The 23,276-nt window shown below is 38.8% G+C and overlaps 1 protein-coding gene across 5 annotated transcripts; it reads left to right on the plus strand.

The window, feature by feature from the left end:
* Positions 1-618: 618 nt before the first annotated feature.
* Positions 619-23,273, plus strand: NSUN7 (NOP2/Sun RNA methyltransferase family member 7). 5 transcript variants are annotated; one of them, XM_013185956.3, is made up of 15 exons: positions 619-960; positions 1,088-1,170; positions 2,309-2,372; positions 5,404-5,763; positions 6,160-6,218; positions 7,796-7,926; positions 9,265-9,417; positions 10,751-10,934; positions 12,923-13,133; positions 13,816-13,959; positions 14,724-14,825; positions 15,355-15,469; positions 18,662-18,779; positions 20,473-21,114; positions 22,258-23,272. In XM_013185956.3, the coding sequence occupies exons 4-15, from the start codon at positions 5,451-5,453 to the stop codon at positions 22,270-22,272; spliced, it is 2,187 nt and encodes a 728-aa protein (XP_013041410.3). In that variant the 5' UTR covers positions 619-960; positions 1,088-1,170; positions 2,309-2,372; positions 5,404-5,450; the 3' UTR covers positions 22,273-23,272. The 5 variants fall into 5 exon arrangements, with proteins under 5 accessions (XP_013041410.3, XP_013041415.3, XP_013041409.3 ...); XM_066995784.1 differs by lacking the exons at positions 619-960; positions 1,088-1,170; positions 2,309-2,372 and adding exons at positions 3,294-3,383; positions 4,214-4,391; XM_013185955.3 differs by lacking the exons at positions 619-960; positions 1,088-1,170; positions 2,309-2,372 and adding an exon at positions 3,252-3,383.
* The last annotated feature ends 3 nt before the right edge of the window (positions 23,274-23,276 follow it).

Here is a 23,276-nt window from a genome sequence, read left to right on the forward strand (position 1 = left end):
CACTGATGTAACAGGAACAAGGTTTATGGGGATGAAGTAGATTTTTGACAAGGTGGTGGCTCAGTTGTTAGGAATAGTTTCTAAAACTGTTTGTGGGGGTATTTCACTTTGAAATTCACAATTGAAAAGCCTGGAAGTAAATAAAAGCCTGATCCATTTGTGTGTATCAAGGTGGAATAAAAAACGAGGTTGAGGTAGTTAAAAAGTTGTCAGAGCACCTTGTTAATTTCAAGTGCAAATGAATAGTGAGTGCCTTATCTGGGCGGGTAACCGGCGTTACGCGTGGATACCCAGCAATTTCCAACCCTGTGACTGGTGGGGGTTTTGATGGAGTAAAATATGTGTGTATGAAAGATTTATATTTTAAAAGAAGACATTGAGTTTACAAGAATTCGTGCCGTATGGGGATGTAAACGTTGAAAACAAAGCAAAACAAACAAAGAAACCACCAGCACCGAAAACAAAACAAAACAAAACAAAACAAAACAAAACTATAAGTTAACCCCCACCCCAAAACCAGGAAGGAGCACACGGACAGCTCTCGCTGCCCAGAAATGGGGCTTCTCGCCGAGGTCCAGTCACGGGCTCACGGCTCACACAGATCCACCCCCGCCGTTGCCAGGGCGGGTCCCGGCCCCGCTCCATGGCGGCGTAATCCCTCACACGGCTCGGGGAGAGATCTCGGGCTTTAAGGACGGCTCAGCCCGGCCCCTGCAGCCCGCTCCCGGCCGGCCCAGGCCCCGCCGGCCACCACCAGCAGCCCGGGCTCCCCGCCGCTGAGGGCGAGCGGCGAGCCCCGGCCCGAGCCCAACGGCCCCGGGCCGCCCGGGGGAGCTCGGTGCCCGCTGCCGCGGGCAGGGCCCGGCGGCGGGGCTCGTGGGGCCGTGGGGGAAACTGCCCTGAGGGCCGCTGCCCTGAGGGCTGCCCGGCGCCTGGGGAGCCCGTGGGGTGGCTGTGCAGGTGGGTAGCGTCCTGCTGGGTGGGTCTCTGTGCTTTCTGGCTCGGCGTGTTTCTTGTGAAAACGGTGCTCGGTGACGTTCTTGTGGCAGGCTTTGGTGGTCTTTAACTAATCTTCCCTTACCTCCAGCTTCATTAATGGAGATTGGGACGGCAGGAAGCTTGGCAGTCTGTAGAAGCTCTGGGACAGACGGTCTCAGCTGATATTAGCAGGTATGGTCGTGCATACCCATGAGATTAAGAGGGTAAACTACAGTATATAGTTGCCAAAGATTTTCTCTTGATGTATAAGGAACCCTGTCTATACCCACAGCCACTTTGCATGAATTCCCCTTAGCATGAATTCCCAGTAACATGAATTAGCATTGGGTGTCCTGACTTTCCTGGCATAACACAAATGCTGAGGGGTTGCTTATTGCCTTTTCTGAATTGAGTCTTGGCATAGGCTTCCAAAAACAGGTGATAACTGAAGAAATAGTGAGTGTATTTGAGTCTATTGTGAGTAAATGTCATAGTTCTGTTCACTTGAGTTCATAAAGTCAAAGCTGGAGCTATCTTAAAAGCCAAGTGTTTATGTTACGCTAGTTGACTTCAGCTCTAAGTGGCGTTACATATAAACTGGAAGTATTTATTTTTCTGATTTACTCTTTGTATTGATCTATATTGGGTGCCACAAATAGTGTGTTTGTCTAGTGCTGTTAATTCAGTTTGTAATTGCAAGACTGCATGGGCTTTGGGCAGCTTTGCTTGAAACAGAACATTCAAATAAATGAATCCAATTTTTCTTCATTGGTAAGCCTCCTGGCGGAAAGGATGGTGTACCTCTGGTGTTGGGAAGTGATAACTGAAAAATCTCTCAAAGATTTAAACCTGTTGGCCTTGAGACAGTTGTATTTGGTGGATATCCTGTGAGGGTACCTGACAGATGTTTGGTGTATCATTCTTTCCCAAATGGTTTAGAGACTGAGGGCAAAGGCCACCCCAAACTTGTTGTTCAAGAGCTTGAACATAAAGGCTTTATTCCCTCTCACCCACATTCTCTTTATGTGCTGTTCCTGGGACTTCCCTGTGGGCTTAGTCTTAGAGATGTGGAACCCTTCAAATATTTGAGTTTGCCCAGCTGAGGCCTCTACTCAATCATTGGGAAAAAAAGAAAAAATGTTATTCCTCCACTGTGAACACCACCAAGCCTCTTAAGGTGCGCTGCCTGGCAGAAAGGTTATGTAGCTCAGTTCCCCAGCTGCCTTATTGCTCAGTGCTTGCCACGTTCCTACTCTGCTGCTGGAAACCTGCAGTCTTCTTATCTTCATTGCTATTGTTTGTACTTAGATAACAGTAATTTGTGTTACAGGAGTCTGCCAGCTTCCATAATACAGATGTTTTCAGAAGAGAGGTGTTTACATCCCTTTGCACAGGTAATGGACAAAATCAATACCTTTTTTTACCTTGTGATGCTACTGGTAGTACTCATTGAACTGTTGTGCTAACAGGGGGCTTCTTGATCATTGTTACTGATTTAGTGGATTATGACTTGGAACCAGAAGTGAGGAGATACTTTCCTGCCTGTTTTCAGTGCTTTCACAACCAGTGTTGTCTTGAAATGCATCTTTGGGATCTTGAGGGTTTGTTTTTTCTTTCCCCTCAACTGAGTAATCTGTTGCAGATTCATTTCTTCCATAGATAAATGGAATGGGTCTTTTCGCTCTCCTCTAATTCCTCCCAGCAGAGCTTCCTATTAATCAAGCTTGGTGTTCTCTGCTTGGCACACAGTTCAGTAATCCAAGCTATGATTAACAGTACCGCAACAATGCGGTGTGTCTGCGCAGGGTAGAACACTGTCATCTCATCTTTATTAAGATGACATTTGCCTCTGGGGAAGGTGCATTCATCGAATCATCTTAATAGCAGTGTCAGCAAAGGCAGCTCGTCAAAGAATTTACAAACAATAATCAGGAATTCTACGAGGCTTGAAAGTCCTGACACCACAGAAAGTGGTTTACCTGCCCCTTATCCTCAAAATAAATATTTTGTGTTCAGCTGGAGGAGGGGTTTGAGCTCCAGGTCCCTGTTAGGTGCTGTCCTCGTTTCTGCAAAATCAGGGATCAAATCAAGATCAAATCAAATCCTCAGATCAAATTAGTACAAAGTAACTTAACATTTCAGATTTTTCTTCATTCAAAATACAAGAGTTCTGGTTTCATTTAGGTAATCTGAAACTCTACTCTAGCGAAGAGTCACAGCTTTCTTCTGGTAGAACTACTTGCTAGGTTTCAATATGACATCATAAAATAAATTTACATTTGCTCCACGGATCCATCGGTGCCGCACCTAACACTACACACATTGGTGCTTGACTCTCAACAGACTAAGACGTTTGTCTGAGCCCAGGATCTCTGTGAATAGACAGTACAAGATGCTTCTGCAGGGTTAGCAGCTTTCAGCTTTGGGGTACAAATAATGCATCCTGGACAGGAGAATGAGAAATGGCCTCCTCCAGATGAGCTGCCAGAATTCAGGAAGCAACACTGGTTGTTTGTCAGGAGAATTAGGGGTTGCACTGGACGGACACTGACTTGTGCCCGTCTTGGAGAGATCAGGCAGGGATGGTCTGACTGTCACCAACGTTGGGAAAAGAGAGCTTGAACTGGGAAATGCTGGCTTAGCATGGAGGGTATTTCATGTCTGCCTGCTGGAGAAGTAACAGTTCGTGTTCCTCCTTTATCCTTCCAACCCAGTGTGCTACTATCCTCATTCTCCACTATGCTTTGTGTGAATGGGTGGAGGGAAGGGAAGAGGTTAAAAAGGAAGTTCAGCAAGTATTTTTTATCATGGGAGAAGAGGCATGTAAGTTGTACTGTGGAATGTGAGGGAATATGGGGGAAAAAGCTTGAGAACTGTTGTACTAAACTAACTTATGTAACGAAAGATAAGATGCTTTCTGTTTGGTCAGGATATCACCTTCTCTTTTGGATTTTTAGGCTGGCAAAAGAACAAATTCTGCTACTTTGTGTAGTCAACTCTAAAATATGCAGAGCTGTTCGTCAGCACCAGATCATGCCTAATTTTTGGTGTTACAGCTGCTGAATTCCTCATGTTTCTGTTGTATTCTTCCCCAGACAGGAAAGCTAAATATATATATTATATATATCTTGTATATATCTTATTTGTATCATGTGCATAAGTGTATGTGTGTATATATATATCATTTTGTGTTATATATATCATTTTGTGTCTACACTTGTTTTGGCATAGTTAGCCCTGTTCCGAATGTTCAGCCTGACTTCCAAGTCTACAAACACTGTTACAAATGTGTGTTAGCATCCAAAACAAGTCGGGGAAATCAAATCTCTTTAGGAGCATTTTTTATAAAGCACTGGCCTCTTTGAAACAAGTAACCAGTTTTCTTTGTATCAGCATTAGTAAAAATAAATAAGGTAAGTGAACTATCATAAATACTTCTACTATATTTAAGATGATGTATCTTTTAAGCTGTTACATATTTATCGGTGATCCGGATGAGGTGATTGAGTGCACCCACAGTAAGTTTGCAGACAACACCAAGTCAGGTGCAAGTGTTCATCTGCGTGAGGGTAGGAAGGCTCTGCAGGAGGATCTGGCTGGAAAACTGCCTGGCAGGAAGGAACCTGGGGCTATAGGTTGATAGCCAGCTGAACATGAGCCAGCAGTGTGCTCAGGTGGCCAGGGAGGCCAACAGCATCCTGGCTTGTATCAGAAACAGGGTGGCCAGAAGGGCTAGGGAAGTGATTATTGCCCTGTACTTGGTTCTGGTGAGGCTGCACCTCGAGTACTGTGTTCAGTTTTGGGCCCCTCACTACAGGAAGGATGTTGAGGTGCTGAAGAGTGTCCAGAGAAGGGCAATGAAGCTGATGAAGGGTCTAGAGAACAAGGAGCAGATGAGGGTCCTGGGTTTATTTAGCCTGGAGAAAAGGAGGCTGAGGGGAGACCTTATTCTGCTCTACAGTTACCTTAAAGGAGGCTATAGTGAGGTGGGGATCAGGCTCTTCTCCCAAGCACCACGTGGTAAGACGAGAGGAAATGGCCTCAAGTTGCAGCAGGGGAGGTTTAGGTTGGATATTAGGAAAAACTTCTTCACTGAGAGGGTTGTGAAATATTACAATAGGCAGCCCAGGGAAGTAGTTGAGTCACCATCCCTGGAGGTCTTCAAAGCACATGTAGATGTAGAGCTTAGTGACGTGGTTTAGTGGTGGACTTGTCAGTGCTAGGTTAAAGGTTGGACCAGATGATCTTAGACATCTTCTCCAACCTAAATGCTTCTCTGATTCTATGATAGACTTACACAAGTACATATGTATTTGCAGAATTAGAGCCTAGAAACAAATTCTATTGAAAATCTGAAAATGAAGGTAAAAGTGTGTTCTAGTGAAAGAAAATTTCATAATTCACTGCAAACTTTGTTTTTTGCAGAGGCAGCAAGACAGCGATGTGCACTTGCCCAATCAACAACTGGAAGAATGCCACGTTCTAAAAGTAACTCGGTGTCTTTTCATGAGGATGTTACAAATGATACTTCACACTTGAGTGAAATGAAAATTTCGGATGTAAGAAGATCTGTTGAGAAAAGAACAATGACTCTGATTGGGAAGAATGGCTGTCATGACTCCGTCTACATAAATGCCGCTAAGATTTTTCAAGGCATTCGTAATAAAAAGCCTAAAGATAAGATGTTAGTGCGGTATGGTGATGACTCAGTATCTCCTGTGCTAACTTTTAAAGATGAGTATTCCCAGCGTATGTCTTACGAACTAGCTTTCAATGCTCTGAAATGTAAGTACAAAACTTTTCAAAGAATTGCCAACAAAAGTGATGTAGCAGGGAAAAGTGTGTAAAATCTAAGTGTTTAGTTTCTGCCTGGCAGCAGAGATTTGGGTAATTTTTTGCAAGTTAAATAGTAGGTTACTACTAGACTGGTAGTATCCCTCAAATATTTAAATATATCTAAGTGTCGGTAGTGTTTTGTGGAATCAAGCGTTTAAAATCCATGCTTTTTCATGTAAGGTAATTATGCTTAGAGTTGTTACTGTTTGTGAGTGAACTTGGCTTTAATTTTCATGATACAAACTTTCAGGCTTTTCTCTAGTAATTTATAAGCTTTTATTTTTCTTGCACATAATAATTTTGTATTTTACAGTATAACTTGTGAATATTATTTTTTTTTTTCAGATCAAGAGCTTCTTGAAGAAATACTGCTAGACAGTTGTGTTTACCCATGTCAGTCAATAGTAAGTGAACATTTTTTTAAGGAAATGTATTTTGTATTTTCTGAGTTGATGTAATCAGAATCTTTTCAGAGGGTCCTGACTATATGATAGCCTGAGACTGAAATATTGCTGTCTTTATCAGTTAGTTGTCTAAAGCATTAATTTCGAAGCTACTACATGAGTGTTGTACCTGGATGCTGGGAATTAAAAGCTTCAAAGAAAGAAACTAGGAGAGTGAACCATAATACTTACTGCAGTGTATTACCTGCTCTGTGATGTTGTCCACGAGCAATGAAAAGAATACTAGAGATGATGGTGCTCGACCAGGAAGTTTGACTCCTGGGTTGTGTATATTTGTTGTTATGAGGCAGTTCAAACTCGTTTGCCACTTCCCAGGAGCACCCTGAGCAGCCCTGCAGGCAAGGATCCTTTTCTCTTCTTCCTCTTAGTGTGATGCTGCCTGTTGAATGCAATGTATGGCTTGCCCAGTTTTAGTGGGTACAAGAGCAAGGTTGGCCCAAGTACAGAAATCAGGGCTTTTGAAATAAGAAGGGGAAACTTTTGGATTCTGTTTTGGTTTCTCATTGTTTTTACATTGAGTGATGCTTTCAGTAAAATAAATGACTTCCCTCTGTGCTTTCCTTCCCACCTGCATCCCCTTGTGAGTGGAGAGCATAGAGTAAATCCTACCAGACAAAAGAAAGCACTGAACCCAAGTTTAATTTCCTGGACAAACTGCATCGTGTACAACCATTGTACTTGTTCTGGCAACAGTAGGTCCAGCTTACTCTCTCATCATACTTCCCTGCTGTAAAGAGAAAAGAAAATCTAGAGGTGGCAGAATAATCTGCTGTTCCTTCTAGTTTAGTCTTCGATGCCCTTTGAAAATTACAAGATGAATTTGAACTGATGTTAATCATGAAGATTGTGAGTAGGTAAATGATCTAACACTAACGTTTGATTTTCAGCTTATGCTTGTAAGGAAATAAGGAAATGAGACTTAGGTAATCACGGGTTATGTTTCAAGTTACTAGGGACACACCGTGAGTTTTCTAGCTTGTTCCAGTCATATTTGTGTGAAAGTAAGATGTAACTGAAATGCTTGTAACTGCTGTCTTTAAGGAGATGTTGCCTTATTCCAACATTTAGACATGGGAAAGAAATCTTACATTTGTCCCAACTGCAGAGTTGTTTGAGCTCATCGGTTGCTATGTACCAAAGAATCCTACAAGAGACAAGTTGTCAGGAAGTTTTCGTTACCTCAGTTCAGAGGGAACTACTTTATGAGAAGAAAATAATTTTCAAGTTTAGATTCTGATAACAGTGAAAGTTTTTAAGATATCCGATGTTACCTGTGTGTATAAAGGGTGTTTTTAGTTTTGATAAGCTACATAACACTTATTTGATTTTTTTTTTTTTTTTAATTTTTGGTAGTTTACTCATTCTTCATGAGGAATTATTTTCATATTCTCAGGAAGAAGTGTTTCATGGAGTTTTTATGCTTCATACATGGGAGACTGCTGTTTGATATGAATCTTTTTGCAGAAGTAAGGCAAGCTTTGCGCCATGTTCTCTATCCAGTTGTTTTTCTGTTGCAGCCAGATGAATTAACCAGCTTGCTTGTTGTGATGCTCTATGACCTCCAAGACCGAAAGTTTGAAGCACGAGAGATTTTTGATGAAGAGGAACCTGTAGCAGAAGTTAGGAAGATAGAACATTTTCTATACAGGTATGCATGCTAAGAATTTATTTTTTGTGTTACATATTAGCAGAAACATAGATTTTTATAACCACTGCTTTTTTTCTTTTAAATTTGAGAATATCACAGACACCTTTCATCTTGAAATTTTGTGGACTTTGTTTTTAATTTTTGATGAGAAAGTGATTTGAAGGGAAAGTTTCATATTCTTATAGTTAAGAAGAACATTGCTAACAAACTATCTTTATGCTTAACTTTTTCTAGTAAAATAATCTAGTAATGTTATTTTGGAGTTGTTGAACTTTTCTTTTCATACAATTTTAGGAAAGAAGAGATATTTAGTAAACATTCATATTTATGAATGTAATAGAGTCAAGAGCCAAAGTGTTGTGTAATGGAATAACATACATTTATTTAGCTATGCTGCTATTTTGGAACTTCGTTAAATATATATTATTTTAAGTAATGAGAGAGAAAAAGACAATAGGTACAATAAACATTTTAAATAGTGTTCAAGTATTTGTTTCCTAAGTTTGTTGAAGAAATCAACTGGTATTTGCTAGACAAAATTGTTTTGCTGCTGGATATAGAGTAGCCCAAAAAGTTTGTGAACACCCTAAACGCAAGGTATTCCTGGAAGGCAGTAAGCAATATATCTTAATATTTGAAGTAGCTCACCAGCGATTTTTATTTGGTTTGAAGTATCATGTATCAAGATTAGGCATAAAGCTTTTAGCAGGAAAAGACCAGGAATATTTCATCTGACATTTCATGTAATAAAAGAAGAAAAGTTGTGGCTGCCTCATCCCTGGAAGTGTTTAAGGCCAGGTTGGATGGGGCTTTGAGCAGCCTGGTCTAGGGGAAAGTTTCCCTGCCCATGGCACGGGGGTTGGAACTACTATGTGGTCTTTAAGGTCCCTTCCAACCCAAACCATTCTATGATAACAAAACTGACTCCTGGTTTCCATCACAATTCTATTGTTTCTGTATGTGTTTAGAGGCCAGCTTTTTTTCAGATGCTCATTCTGTAAGTGCATGTGTTTGTCATTAAATACCTAACAAAAATGTGATTATATTCCACAGATTGTAGTTCCAAAACATATTTGCCTTGTTTTTTTAAAGCTGAGAAAATTGTCTTGTTTTGGAGACACCTGTCATAATTCCAGTCCTGTATGTATTCAAATAAAATAGTTTCAGCTATACCACTGTATAGTAAAATGCCTCTAACTAGGTATTTTCTGTAACAGCTTGCAAAGCACGGTCTCACTATTGGTTTCTGAACAAGATACTATTGTAATGGAATTGTTGCATGTCAATAGTTGGTGCAAACATTGGTAAAAACTTATTAAACCTGTGACTGTTTTGTAGTTCTAGGATCAAATTGGCAGCTGCACTAGCAAGATGTCGCATCAAACATGATGCTCTTTCAATTGAATACATTCTACCAGAAACCATACGGAAGCATGAACAAAGGGCTTCTGCCTTACCTTTATGTGTCTGGATAAATACATTTAAGACCAGGTAACGTCTTAAAAGTATCACATAATATTTAAGTTTTTACATATGCTATCATATAGGTCGTATACACTTGTTTTAGAATTTTCCGGTTATATTATTACTGGTAACTTAAGTTTCTTCTGGTAAATGCTGCTTAGTACAGTAACATTGCCCTATGCTTTTTTGAAGTTTTTATATATTACTGTAATGGTATTCATAAACTGTAGAGTTTGCTATATTCTGTTGCTTTAGAAAGTTAAAAAGAATTATATGGATGAGCAAGCTATATGATGAAAAATAGAGAAACAGGGAAAAATTCTTTAAAAAGTGGGTGTATTGCTGTAAGTGATAACATTGTCCAAGGGAGCTGAGACAGATGCAATATTAAAACTGGTGTTTATTCTGTAAGGGTAGCATAAACGTGAAATAAAAATACATTTTTAAAAATCATTAATCAGAGTATCATTCCATATGTACACTGGTGCTCCCAGACCCATAGTGATAAGTTAACCATACTAGGTTATTTTGTTAATGCATTCTGTTATACAGATAATGCATTTCATCATATTTTTAAGATTTTTTTAATACTTTTGTCTTGGATCAATATTTTGTGCTTATGTTACAGGCTTTTTAAGATAAACAGGTGTTTTACACCAGTTGTAATTTTGTAAACTTTAGCTAAGACTAAGCTGAAAGTTGCAGTGTTGACTCTGCATTTAAAGTACTATATAAGTTTACAGCACTATCTAAAATTGCATTTCAACAAACAAGTCTTGGTGTATATACCTTTAAATCTTTATATTTGAATTGCAAACCTCTGCATTTCTAACTTCATTATGTTTACAGAAGGATTACTTCAGATATTAGCTGTGAAATTCATTGATGAGCTGAGCTACTTTGAAAGCAATTGAAAGAACCAAGCTATTTCAGCAGTAAATTTGCTACAGGGTCTTCAGAGCACATGGACGTTTGTGTATTGATGCTTTGAATCATTCTCTGGAGACACATGCATCTTTCTTCATTTATGTTATCAGACTTACTCAGACTTACTAACTTAAATGTTTTGAAATGGAACTTAGATGTCTTAAATAGTGTGAATTCCCCTCCTGCATTAGGCAGTATTACAATTTTGTTTTTACATGTATGTATGTGTATGTGTTTAGTCTGTAAAAAATATAGGTTTTAGATACACATATGTTTACATGCCCACAGGTGCAGGTGTGAGTATAGTGTGTATATATACTTACATATGCACCAAAGGAAATAAAAGGCAACAATGCAGATCATCAATATCAATGTGAACTATACTGCTTAAATAAGTGTCGTATATTTAATGGTCAGCGCTGTATGTTGACAGCCTTCAAGATGTCATCAGAGATTTGAAGAATAAGGGATTCACAAAAGTTGAATCTGTGTCAGACTTCAACCGTTACACTTACTGTATGGACCAGCATTGCCATGATGTATTGTTTTTTCCTTCCTCTCTTAAAGAAGAACTGCTTAGTTCAGATCTTTTTGCAGATTGCAAACTCTTACTACAGGTGAGTTCATGTCACCTTTGAGTGAGTAATATTAATCTGCAAACTAAAATAATGTATTAGAATGAAGTCATGTATTGTGTGACTGTCCTATTCAATTGGTTAGGCAGAAACATACTCTGAAAAGGTTTTGATATTTTTAATAATCAGAAGTTCAGAAACCGATTCACTTATTAAATTTAACATGCAAATACTAGTGCTTATAGTTCATAGTTATAATTAAGTTAGTAAAGTTTTTTAAAACTAAATTTAGTTTTAAAATTAACTTTAAAACTGTCAAACATCAAAAGTGGTTGAAGAGGCTGCCTCACTTCTGAAAATGTGAAGAAGAAAGTTTCTGTGTAACTCAGCGTACATTGCCCCCGCTTAGTAGACAGTGGTGTGCTAATATTCATAATATGTAGTTGAAGGGGAATATTATGAATATTTGTAATGGAATAATGATGAACAGAATATACCAAGTTGGAAGGGGACCCACAAGGAGCGTAGAATCGTAGAATGGTTTGGGTTGGAAGGGACCTTAAAGACCATCCAGTTCCACCCCCTGCCACGGGCAGGGACACCTCCCTCCAGACCAGGTTGCCCAAAGCCCCATCCAGCCTGGCCTTGAACACCTCCAGGGATGGGGCATCCACAGCTTCTCTGGGCAGCCTGTGCCAGTGCCTCACCGCCCTCGTAGCAAAGAATTTCTTCCTAATATCTACTCTAAACCTAACCTCTTGTAGTATAAAGCCATTATCCCTTGCCCTATCACTACATGCCCTGACTGAGAGTCCCTCCCCGGCTTTCCTGTAGGCCTCTTTAAGTAGTGTAAGGCAGCTCTAAGGTCTCCCCGGAGCCTTCTCTTCTATAGGCTGAACATCCCCAGCTCTCTCGGCCTGTCTTCATAAGAGAGGTGCTCCAGCCCTCCGGTCATCTTCATGGTCCCCTCCCCTGGACTTGTTCCAACAGGCCCATGCCCTTCTTGTATCGGGGTCCCTGGAGCAGATGCAGCACTCCAGGTAGGGTCTTCAGAGAGCAGAGCAGAGGGGGAGAATCACTTCCCTTGACCTGCTGGCCACGCTGCTTTTGATGCAGCCAAGTTACAAAGTAATTCTGAATATCTCATTTCAGTATGGATATTTTGAATAATAGATTCACAGAAAAGAACTGTACATGACAGCTCCATAGGTCATGGAGGAAAATTCTGAATGTTACTATTTAAAAATTTTCAAAGTGAGGAAACAGAACCCTGAAAAGCTCCATTTCTGTCTAGTGGGACAAGGTGGTTCTTGACTGATGTGTATATATGTGTGTGTGATGTGTATATGATGATATATATATAGATACTAATGTGAACTTAAAGTGCTGCTCTCCCATCCCTAACATAAGTCTATGCAAGATTTGGTCCAAAAGTTTGCACCTGTGCTTCATGTCTTCACTCTGCCATTTCAAGGAACTTGATAGAGATGTTTGATATATATCACTTTCCTCTTCACATCTGTAGTATGAGATTATTTGCAGTTGTTGTCTAATCTTTCTGTGTGCAAATCTTGTCCAAATTTAAGCAAAATCTTACTCTTTGCTCTGTAAGGGCTTCATTTCTCCTATATAGCTCTCCTTCAGGAGCTGCCTGGCTTTTCTTTTCTTTGATAAGCTGCCCCTGAGGATGAATTTTGCATATTATGGGCCATGTTGTCTTTTCTGGAGCTGTCATTAAGAGTTCCCTCTTAAGGGGATAATACGCACACATTTCTTTTCACCTATAGATACTATATTTTATTAAGCATTTGAGTCAAACTATTTAAATTTAGTGAGTTTGACTTCAGATGTTTGAGTTCGTATTTTTTTTTACATTCTATATTAGCTGTATCTGATTAGTTTTTCTCCTCCCCTCTTTCCTGTTTGTCATGAAAATAGTGAAATAATTTCCTAATTTGGAAAAGAAGGGCGGCACTCTTAGAAACCAAATTAGTTGGTCGCATTTAATTTTTTGTCTCATTATTTTGTAGGATAGGTCTCGCAGTCTTGCTGTACACTCTGTGCAGGCGTTGCTGAATACGGATGGTGATGTTATAGTGGCTCATGTAGGTTCCCATCTGACCGTCGCCCATATGTCAGCGCTGAGAAATCACAGCATGTCCAGAGTTTTTGTTTGTGGTGTAAAATCTTCAGCAAGAGCAGATGAACTGAGGAACTTGTTCAATCATATGGGATGTGAAAGTATGTGTTTAAACAGTTGATTTGCATAAGGTATTGTTATATAGATGTGATACCTATCTATATATATGTGCGATCTGTGCACGTTATGTTTGTGATATCCATAAATACGGCAGTTCTATCAGAATTCAGGATCACTTGTTTGAGGATTTGGGAGGGTAGTAACAACTTATTTTTTGTCACAAGGTGAACTGGGAACTCTTCAGCTACAATCAAGCTCATCAAGTTTGCAGATTAATCATGTCATAGATTCAGACTCCTGATAGGTCATGGCGAAGTTCTCCACATGAGCAGTTCATATATAATGGTTGGTGTCTGGGAAATTTGGAATCTATTTGGTGCCTTGGCTGTTGTTTTCAGGTTGATTTATACCTGTTTGTGAGAATGTTAATCCAAAATTCACGCATTCGTCCAGCTTACCCAGAGGACGTGATCAGAACAGACTGTAACAGGACTGGCACCCCATTATCAGTCTCTTCAGTGGAAGAATGTAAGGCCTAATCCTTCTAGCTGTTTGAAATCAGCGGGACATACTTCGGAGGATCTGGTCTAGCGGGCTGTAGCTCTGTGGAGTTTTGTGGGACACCATTGTTTCTTCAACCTTACCACATTAGTATTAGGCAGGCTTGCCTTCTTGTGGAACCACCGAGTTTCCTCCCTCCCGCTCTATTTTTTTTTCTTTCAGATATTCAGTTGTTATATGAAGATTTTACTGAGATTCGACCAACAGATCCCAGACTTCAAAACGCGAAAGTGATTTTGTTGATACCACAATGCTCTGCACTGGGTTTTAGTAATCCAATAGATTTTATTTTAAGTGAACATGGAGGTAACTTTTGATAGCATAGATAGCACCACATACTTGCTGGTAGAAAGAGTATTGAAGTATTGTGATCTGGACATAACAGCTGCTTCAGTAAATTGGATCATTTAAAAAACAAAGCAAAACAACTCCTTCCCCCAAAACTTCCTTTTAGACTTCTAACTACTATAAAACTTATATTAAATGACTTGCGTAATTCTGTGTGTGTAATGGATTTCCACAGTAGTCTACTTGTACAAAAGAGAATAATGTAAAATCAATTATGATTTTTCCACATAAAATGAGTAGGAGTGGATTTGGCCTAGCTTAGGATTCTCAGCAAGAAAAAGAAATCTCTCTGTGTGGCACTGAAGGATTAAGAGCATTTTGTAAAAGCAATTTCAAGTCAATAATACAAAGTTTGGGGGTTGTTCTGGGTGGCAGAGTATATACAACTTTTCCTAAAGTAAAAAGACTATAGGCAGAAAAATTTCATTCAATATACCAATGAGTATATAGTTTTCCATTAGTCACGTTCCTTTATTGACTTTATATAAGGCTATTCATTGTCCAATTTTCATTAAACAGAAACAAAGAAGAGGCAGTAGTAATTAGAAGTAAACTTGAGAGGGAAAGAGTTGTTCAGGCACTCCTTGGTATTGTAATTCATAAAGCCTACCTTCCCACTGCACCTGTAATGATAAAGTTTGTTACCAAAGCTTTTTCTACTACCTGAATCTTAAGACGCTAATAGCAGTAGTATTAATAAATTTACAACTCTTTGCATTTAGATGCAGGATTGCTAAGAGACCTTTTACAAGGATCTGTGTCTAAGGATAAACTCCGTAGTCTTGCTGAGCGGCAGCTTACCGAGTTGATGCATGCGATGAAATGTAAGTGTGCTGGCTCTCAGGCTTCTGAGGACGCCTGGTACTGTCAGCTTCATTGTACTACAACCAGTTGTAATATTGTTAAAGATTTGCTGATTACTCTATTAATTAACAGCAAGTGTGTAAGCAAAACCTCTAAAAATGATCCTCACAACGCTAAGGGTATTTCTGTTCTGTAACATTCATCAGCCGTTAATACAACAGTCTTCAGGTTTGTGTAGAGAATGGGCTGAGTCATACTTGATTTTGGAAGAGTTGTAAATGTAGTCTGACTCCATGCCGCTACTTTCTTCCCCCCCTCCATTAGCAGCTGTGAAAAGACTGGATGCAGCCCTGAATTTGTGCTGAAATCTGCAAATATTTGAAAAGGTTTTGATTATCTTCCTGCACATAAGTTTTTTTTAATATACTTTATTGGTAAAAGTGAAATACAAGCATAATTTTCATGTTGCTTTTGGTTCTTACTAAATCACTGTGTGTAGGAAGAATTTTAGCACTTTTTATTATATATATATATATTTTATTTTTGTAGTTAAAGTACAAGCTATTGTTTACTGCACTTCTTCGGTTTACCCAGAAGAGAATGAACTAGTAGTGAAAAAAGCACTGGAATCTGGTGTGGAAGGACATAAACTAAAACGATTTAGGTATGAAATGAGTTGTTCTGTCTGTGGAAACCTTAAAGTATAAGTTTAAGTTGTAGCATAATTCTTATCCTAGACTGTTCTGTCTCTTCTATTAGATTAACATTTAAAATAGTTTTCTGCTGCCTCTGATTCTGTTCCTTTTGATGCTATGGGAGTACTAAGTAGTACTCAACTTTTTCATCTATTGCTTTCACCCTGTAAGTAGCTTAAAGGAGAAAGAAGCTAGTTTAAGATAAAATGAGACTAGAAGTCAAGGAACTTGCTAATGTGCTCTCAGCTTCTTACCCAGAATGATCAGTTCTGGGAAAAAGGAAAAGGAGAAAGAAGGTAAGTCTTACAATGAGAATATAATATAGAACGAGAACCTCTGCTGCTCAACAGATTGTGCCTGTAGTTAGAAGGGTTGACTTTTGAGGGGGGAACATGTTCCAGTTACAGAGCATCCTGCGTAATCTTAATAGATGCAAATATATATAGATGAAAAAAGGTATGTGTGTTTGTGTATACTGTATATGTAGTTAAAATGTGTCAGCTGTCATCCTTGTCAGCTGAAGAAGTTGTTAGAAGTCTGATGGATGTTTTGATTTTCCTTTTAGTCAGTTGCATAAATGCAAACAGTTGGTACTTGCTTGCACATAGATAAAGCAATTGATTACAGGATGCAGGTTAAGAGTTTTTGTTGCATGAGAGAATAATACTGTATTTATTTATTTATTTATTTTTTAAACTATCCTAGATTAAGCTAATGACTGGCCATCCTGGGGAAAGGTACTGTGGTTCAAGATAACATTCAGTGTATTTACATTTTGTATGATTAAAATGTTAAATGTTAACTATGGCCAATCCAAAGACTTTTAAAAGAAAGATGTTACACATACTAAGATGCAGTACAATAAAATGCATCTTTCTTGCAAGTCACCAGTAGAAAAGAGCAACCTGCTGGAAACTTTACTCTAAATGGTATGAAATCAGGGCATGTCTTGTCAGCGGTGCTGTGCTAGTCCAAAAGTGCTTGTGGACTCCTACTCTAAATTATCTTTTCCTTTAGGATTTGAAATTCTATTAATCTGTCATGTCTTGAAGTCTGTGCACCTATTGCTGCAGGGGAAGTATGAGGACCTTGGAACACAAAGGTCTCTAAATTATTTGAACATAAATAGTATATAGTTCTGTTATATAAATAATGAATTTAATATTAAAAAAAAAAAAAGAGGATTAGTTTTTCATGAGCTTTGGCTTTTTCAGGAAAAAAAATCCCCCTTGTCTAAGACAAAATCCCCCCCAGAATTTTTCCCCAAAGTCAAAAGCCTATTCTATGTTTTACAGAAATGTTACGAAACTTGTCGTACCAGCAAATTACACTTTTACTTTCAAATCTCAGATGGTAGCAAAGGGAAGGTGAAATTACATTAGAATTTTTGCAGACCTGAGCAAATTTTTGAGTGAAGACTGATGGGACTTCATAAATGACAATTCCAGAATCGGTTCATCCTTCCTTGTCATGCACAGATCTTGGACTTTTTTCATGCACAGTTCTTGCTGTAATAAAGCTGCTAGTGGCCAGGGTAAACAGAGCAGTAACAGAAGGCCATAGATAAAATACGCAGTGTGAACATACTTGTCTTAAGATGAAAGCTGGAGCTGTTTATTACTTATGACAGTTCCTTATGCACCTTCCTTAGAATTAGTTAATGTTTGACTAAAATAATGCAGGATAGAATGAAAAACTGTTGCAGAACTCCTGGCACCTGTGCTGGGAGTAGTGGCTTTGAGAGAAGCAAGTTATCTTAATACAACATCCAGTGACACCTTTGCAGATCTACTTGGAACTAATTTTGTTTTCCATGAAAATGGAGGACTCTAGGGATGCTCTTAGGCCAGTTGCACTTCTGTGTGTTACATGTTTTGGAATTACTCTGCATTGCTGGAGTGGCGTCAAACAAAATGATAAGGCCATGCTGGAGTTTGGGGTCACGCAGCCGGTCTAACGGCTGTGAAAATGTAAAGGGCATTTTCAAACGTGTACCCACTTTTGACAATGAGCTTACTTCAAGGATATAGTTCATAGCAAAGGCTCTACCTTACATAAGAGTACACATTGCAAATAGGTCTATGGAGAGGAGACACTAAACCATTCATGGCTTTTCCTTTGGCCATACAAACTTTGAGTCAATTTCTGCATTGATTTTCATGGTCAGCTCATCGATTAAATAGATTCACGGTAACAGTGACCTGTATACAGCACTCAGACTAAGGATTAGCACTCTGCATTGGATGGCTAGATCTAAAAGCAAGAATCTCCTATGGGTAATAGGGCATAGAGTTTTATTTAGTAACGCAAGGGGGTGGGCTGTGAGCCTTCTCTCTTACAAAGTTCCAAGTGCTGTACCAAAAAAAATCTAGGTTACGATGAAAACTTGGGAATAGTTTTAGTGTTCCCATTAGAAATGGACAGGCCAACCAAACGAGGATATTGCTTACAAATATTGAATATACTTCCCCATAAATTATCTTTGAAAAAAGCTCTGCCTCAAGAGGATCAATGAGGAGGGGCTGTATCTTACCGATCCACAGCAATGTGAAGAAGAGAAAGGTAAACATTGCATAAGGACACTTCATCATGTATTTCTGTCCTACAACACATTTGCTCGTGACCTTACAAGCTAAGTCGTCGAGTCCCGTTTATAACAGCTGGACATCACTGGAATATAGGAAGAGCATGGGAAAAGGCTATTTCTTCCTTCCTCCCTCATTGATGCATTACAAAACTCTAATATCTGAAAAGCTGGAGCACTGGTTGCTGAGGATTAAAAATAAGCAAATATTTCTAACCTATGATGTTTAGCTTACGTATATTAAGAGCATATACTTAATGAATCAAAGTTAACATCTTTACAATTTCTGCATACTGCCGAGTGTTTTGAGAGCATTCCTAACTTCCTGGACAATGATCCAGCTATTACAGATCTAAGATGGAATGTAGTTGTTAATTATGTTTATATATATTTATTTGGTGGTTAATATAATTAATTCTCATGTCTGTCTTGAATTGCCTTTTTTTGTTTTAAATTGAAAATAGGCTTCATAAAACTGTCATTGCAAGATACAATTCTGAAATTGCTTTTAATATATCATTTACTTCCTTTTATATCCTTAAATAACATCTCTTGGTCATTTCTTTATTTTCTGCAGGCTTATTCCTCCTGTTTTTTCTACGTGCTCAAATCCAGAGTCCTGCACTGGCTTTTTTTTCAGAACAGAACTATCAGAAATTTCTAGTGGCTGTTTCCTAGCTGTTATAGCAAGAGAGGTAAGCTAAGAAAATTACAATTTAAAAGCACTACACCAAAAAAAAAAAGAGTATTGTCATTTTCCACAAAAGAATATATAAAATGGAACAGTTTAAAACACACACACACAAAAACAAAAAAACAAACCCTTGCTCATCTTTGGATGTCTCAAAAAGACCAAATATCAGGGGAGCAATGCTGCAGATTTTCTAGAGGTAATTAATTGAAATGTGCAACTCCTAGGGTTTATGCTGAGCGCAGCTTTCCAACGTGCTTTTTATGTCAGAGCGGTTTGTGGTCAGAGCAGTCTCTTAATCTAGGTCTGTGTGAGGAACGTGTTTAGAGGAAACACACTGTTGTTGTCACAGCTTGGAACAGAATATACAGCTTGATTGAGAATCATGATAAATGGTGTCTAGGGAAGTTATTTGTTAGGTCTGTATGTATCACCAACATTTGCCAGTATTAAAGCAGGCAATGTCAGCAGTAGGGATTAAAACTTCATTATAATTTTACTGAAATAGGTATGAACGTTTCTTTCCAAAACTAAGACATATGCAGATCTGGGCTGAAAAACAGGAGGCTTTTGCTGAGTAAATGGAAAAGTCTTGGCGTGATTTCCTGAGGTAAGGCCTTACAGGGATGGTTTGTACCTCTTAGCATCAAGCTCTTCATCTTGTGGCTGAGGAAAGTAGGACTTCCTTCACCAAAAGAAGAAAGCGGGGGAGCCAATTAGAAATTCCATTGAAAATTAACAATATGAGATCTTGGTTATTTGTACCACTTTCTGTCATACTCCAATTCCAGTGCTTGAAAGAAGCTTGCATCCTGGGGAGAATTAAAAGGGGAATATCTTATTAGAGTAAGAGAATCACCTGAATGGCTTTTCAAGTGTTATCTATTATTGACCTCTTTCCTTTCAGTTTAGAATATTTTTTTAACCCGCCTTTCTGAGCTAGTAAGTTTTAGTTAATCATGGTGTGTACATCTGTCTACCCTATTCTCTCTATTCCCTCCAATCAGAGAACGAAACGCTTGTTTTAGGTAATTGATTTGAACCATTTTGCAGTGAAATTCTACTGCATGGAACCGATTACCCCTAATGGCAACAGTGGTCAAATTTTAGGTGACTCTAGAAATGAGGGTTTTCTAACAAAACTTAGCCTAAGAAATAAACTGCAGCCTCTGTTTTTCAGGTACCTACCCTTCTTGTGTAGTTTTAAATAGTTTCATCACCATTGCTTCTCTTCCAGTGTTTGGCTATTGACCTAGTTCCTAGTTAATCTAGTTTGTGTTCTTTCCTTATGTATTATGAGCAGAGAATTTCATTATCACGAAAAATAGTCATGCTTGATGTTATTGATAATATTTCTGTATTTTAGTAATTATTTTTGACACACACACTATTATACTATTATAGATACGTTACAGAGCAAATCAATAAGGGAGATGCATTAAAAAGTCCAGAATTAATTTCTACTCTTCAGGCCTGTAGAGGGCAAAGTCTGTGAAGAGCAAATGTTCAGATACCACTTTACACAAGTCACATTACTTATTTCTTGAATAAACAGTTAGTGTTTATCAAATGTGACTTAAGTATTTCTGCTAGATTCTGCCATACCTTTCCTGTGGGTAAATTCTGAGGAATCGGATCAATGTGTTGAGTTTACAACTGTGGCCTAGATGTATTATTGTTTCCTTTGAAATTTTCAGAAAGATTCTTCTGAAAATGTGTCCGTTCAAGACATTTTGGCTCGTGCTGCAGCTAAAGGACTACTGGGCAGCATTGCAGAAAAAACAAAGGACGATGAGAACAAGCAATGGAAAACAACACAACATGGAAGTGGCGTTACTGGTAGCGGTACAGAGCCTAAAAGGGCCGAGTTCCCTCACCGTAAGGATATATCTAATATTAATGCTGCGGTTTCAGTATCTAAAGTAGTAACTAAACTGAGAAAAAAGAATGTCAACCAACCAGTCAGTTACGTTCAGCTGAAGAAACCTGTCAGCCCAGCTGCAGGCACAGGTCTTCCTCGAGTGCTGAAACACACAGCTCACTTGCCAGCTGTTGGCAAGGGGCATGGAAGACAGATGCTTGCCAGAAAGGCGCGTGCAGAACGTAAGAAGGTTGTGCTGAAGCCTGTGGAAATTGTTTTGCCTCCAGTGATATCACCATATGTACGTCCCCAGCCTGGGATGCCAACTTCCAGTTCCTATTTTGACCGGACTGGAGCAAAGTGCTTGAGTGACAGGGCACTTCCACCGCCTCTGCCTAAAAGTGGCCACACCAACCGTGCTAAGGAATCGACCGTGGCTGTAAGGGTCCTTAAACTTTCCTCCAGATTTACAGAAAAGGTAAAGATTCCTGTATATATTCATTCGCACACTTACATTACTGTTTATCTTTATTCAGGATAATCTTACTATGGGAAACATATCATGGGATATCTGCATGGAAATTTTAGTCATTTAAAATCAGTAATTACATTTTGAAGTGAATGCAGCTCAGCTGCATAAAGCTGGTAGACCGCTGGGGGAGTGAGGTAAAAAATACTACAGCTTCTTGCTCTACACTTTAAAATGAAAAGTTAAAGCATACAGTTTTCTTTTTCCCCATGACCTGCATAGATCTGTATGAATATTAAATATATATTTATATATTTAAGTGAACCTACATTTAGTAAATGATTGGTTCTGTTTACAAGTGCTAGAAACCACTTTTGCAAGTTACCTTTTAGACTGTGACACGTGGAAACTAAGCCTTGCACAGTAAGCCAGTTAGGTCAGCTTTATTTCTAAGACTGGATGTAAAATTTTGTACAGCACCTGGCCAAACACATGGCTTGCTTTCTAATATTTATTCCTTCAGTTTTTACTCCCATGTGCTTAAAAACTATCATCAATGGAAACTAGATAAATAATCTGATACTAAAAATAATTGTCATAATAATGTAATGTCAGACAATGCTCATCTTAGTTGTCAGAGACTCAGTCAAAAAGTCTGTCAAAGCAGGTTATTTTTATAAATAGTATTGCTACTCATCTGAATAATGACTAAACACAGAGTAGTTTGTCTTTCTCTAGAAATTAGCTGTGGGATTCTAACCAGCTCCCTGTTGCAAGCAAATGCAGAGTAACTGGTAAATACCTACACTTGTTTTATAGTCTGGGCATGGCATAAAAGGGACGCACACTTTTAATAAGTGATTTATTGTTAAATATGGACAATGTAAGTACAAAAATGGCAAACTGACAGAATGACTGTAAGAGGTAATTTGGGAATTGTTAGATTATATTGTTGCAGAAATGAAACAAACACAGCACAGCAGTCTAGAAGGGCAATGGTTTGCTGTGGCCCAGAAGAGAAACTTTCTTCTAGGCAACCATTTAATATACTCAGTCTGTAAAAATGCCTAGTGTCAGCAATATGATATGGAGTCGTAAGGATTTAGACCCAAACCAGAGACAGTGTTTTAACATCTGTATTTTTTCCCTTAGCACCAGCCAACGTAGCTGGATGAGCTTTAGAAGAAAGGATGTATTACACCACCAGCGTAGACAGCTGCCTCCTGTTCATCACGTAAATAGCGGTGCCTCACCAAATCAGTGAACATTTCTTAGTGTTTTTAATCCGCACCAGCTGTTGTACTCAGTCATCACTCACCTGCTGTATATCCTTGTGTACCCATGCTCCTTACCTGTTCCAAGGAAAGGATAAGCTCTGTTTCTGGAGAAACTGTAAGGATGTATCTAGACCTGTGTGCTTGTAATGTATAGAACTGAAAAGAAATCCCCATTTTATTTCAAAACCATCTTAAAGGAGGATTCCACGCTAGACAAAAGGAAAGGAAAGTAAGGAGGTGTTTTTTTTTTTTTTTAAATACTCTTGTTAAATGCCTTAAAACTTAAGAGATTGTGTAGTTAGAGAAGTGAACTCAAATTAAAAATAGATATATATCAAAATCGGTGTCACTCATTTATTGTCATTGAAATGACTGCACGATGAACACACATTCGTCTGATGACAGGTATGCTGGGCTACTTACGTAACAAACATCACGATGTTCAACGATTGGCCTTATCTTGCTTGGCGAAGTCTGAGTCTCTGAAATGTTGTGGAGGCTAAAGCAGTTATGAACTTGATCTTAGCAAAACTATCAAAGAGCTGGTAGAGAAGATGTTGATTGCGCAGGTCACCAGCTTACGCTGTAAGCACCGAACATCGCATGGTGGCAATATCTGGGGCTGACTTCAGATGTCTTGTAGATAGAAGCCCGAATGCTCAATTAACTACTTTAAAAGTGACTTTTTATGGTAAAATTGTATCTTATATAACTACTTTTCTGCAATCTAGTTACATATTTGTAATTTTCAACTAGTAACTGTTAATTCAGCTTTCCAGATACAAAAAGTTCCATTGCTTCTAACCAACCAGTCTGTTTCTCCCTCCCCTCAGTCACAATTTGGAACAAAAAGAGAGAATTTCCCAGTTCCATGGACCAGTAACAGTTGAGACA

This window comes from Anser cygnoides, chromosome 4 (assembly GCF_040182565.1).
Source record: "Anser cygnoides isolate HZ-2024a breed goose chromosome 4, Taihu_goose_T2T_genome, whole genome shotgun sequence".
In the NCBI taxonomy this organism is placed as follows: Eukaryota; Metazoa; Chordata; class Aves; order Anseriformes; family Anatidae; genus Anser; species Anser cygnoides.

Excerpts from the sequence above, each read along its gene's own strand:
- NSUN7 (XM_013185955.3), top strand. Across the intron at positions 14,826-15,354 it reads GTTGATGCATGCGATGAAAT|TTAAAGTACAAGCTATTGTT; the intron begins GTAAGTGTGCTG and ends TTATTTTTGTAG. Across the intron at positions 15,470-18,661 it reads CATAAACTAAAACGATTTAG|GCTTATTCCTCCTGTTTTTT; the intron begins GTATGAAATGAG and ends TATTTTCTGCAG.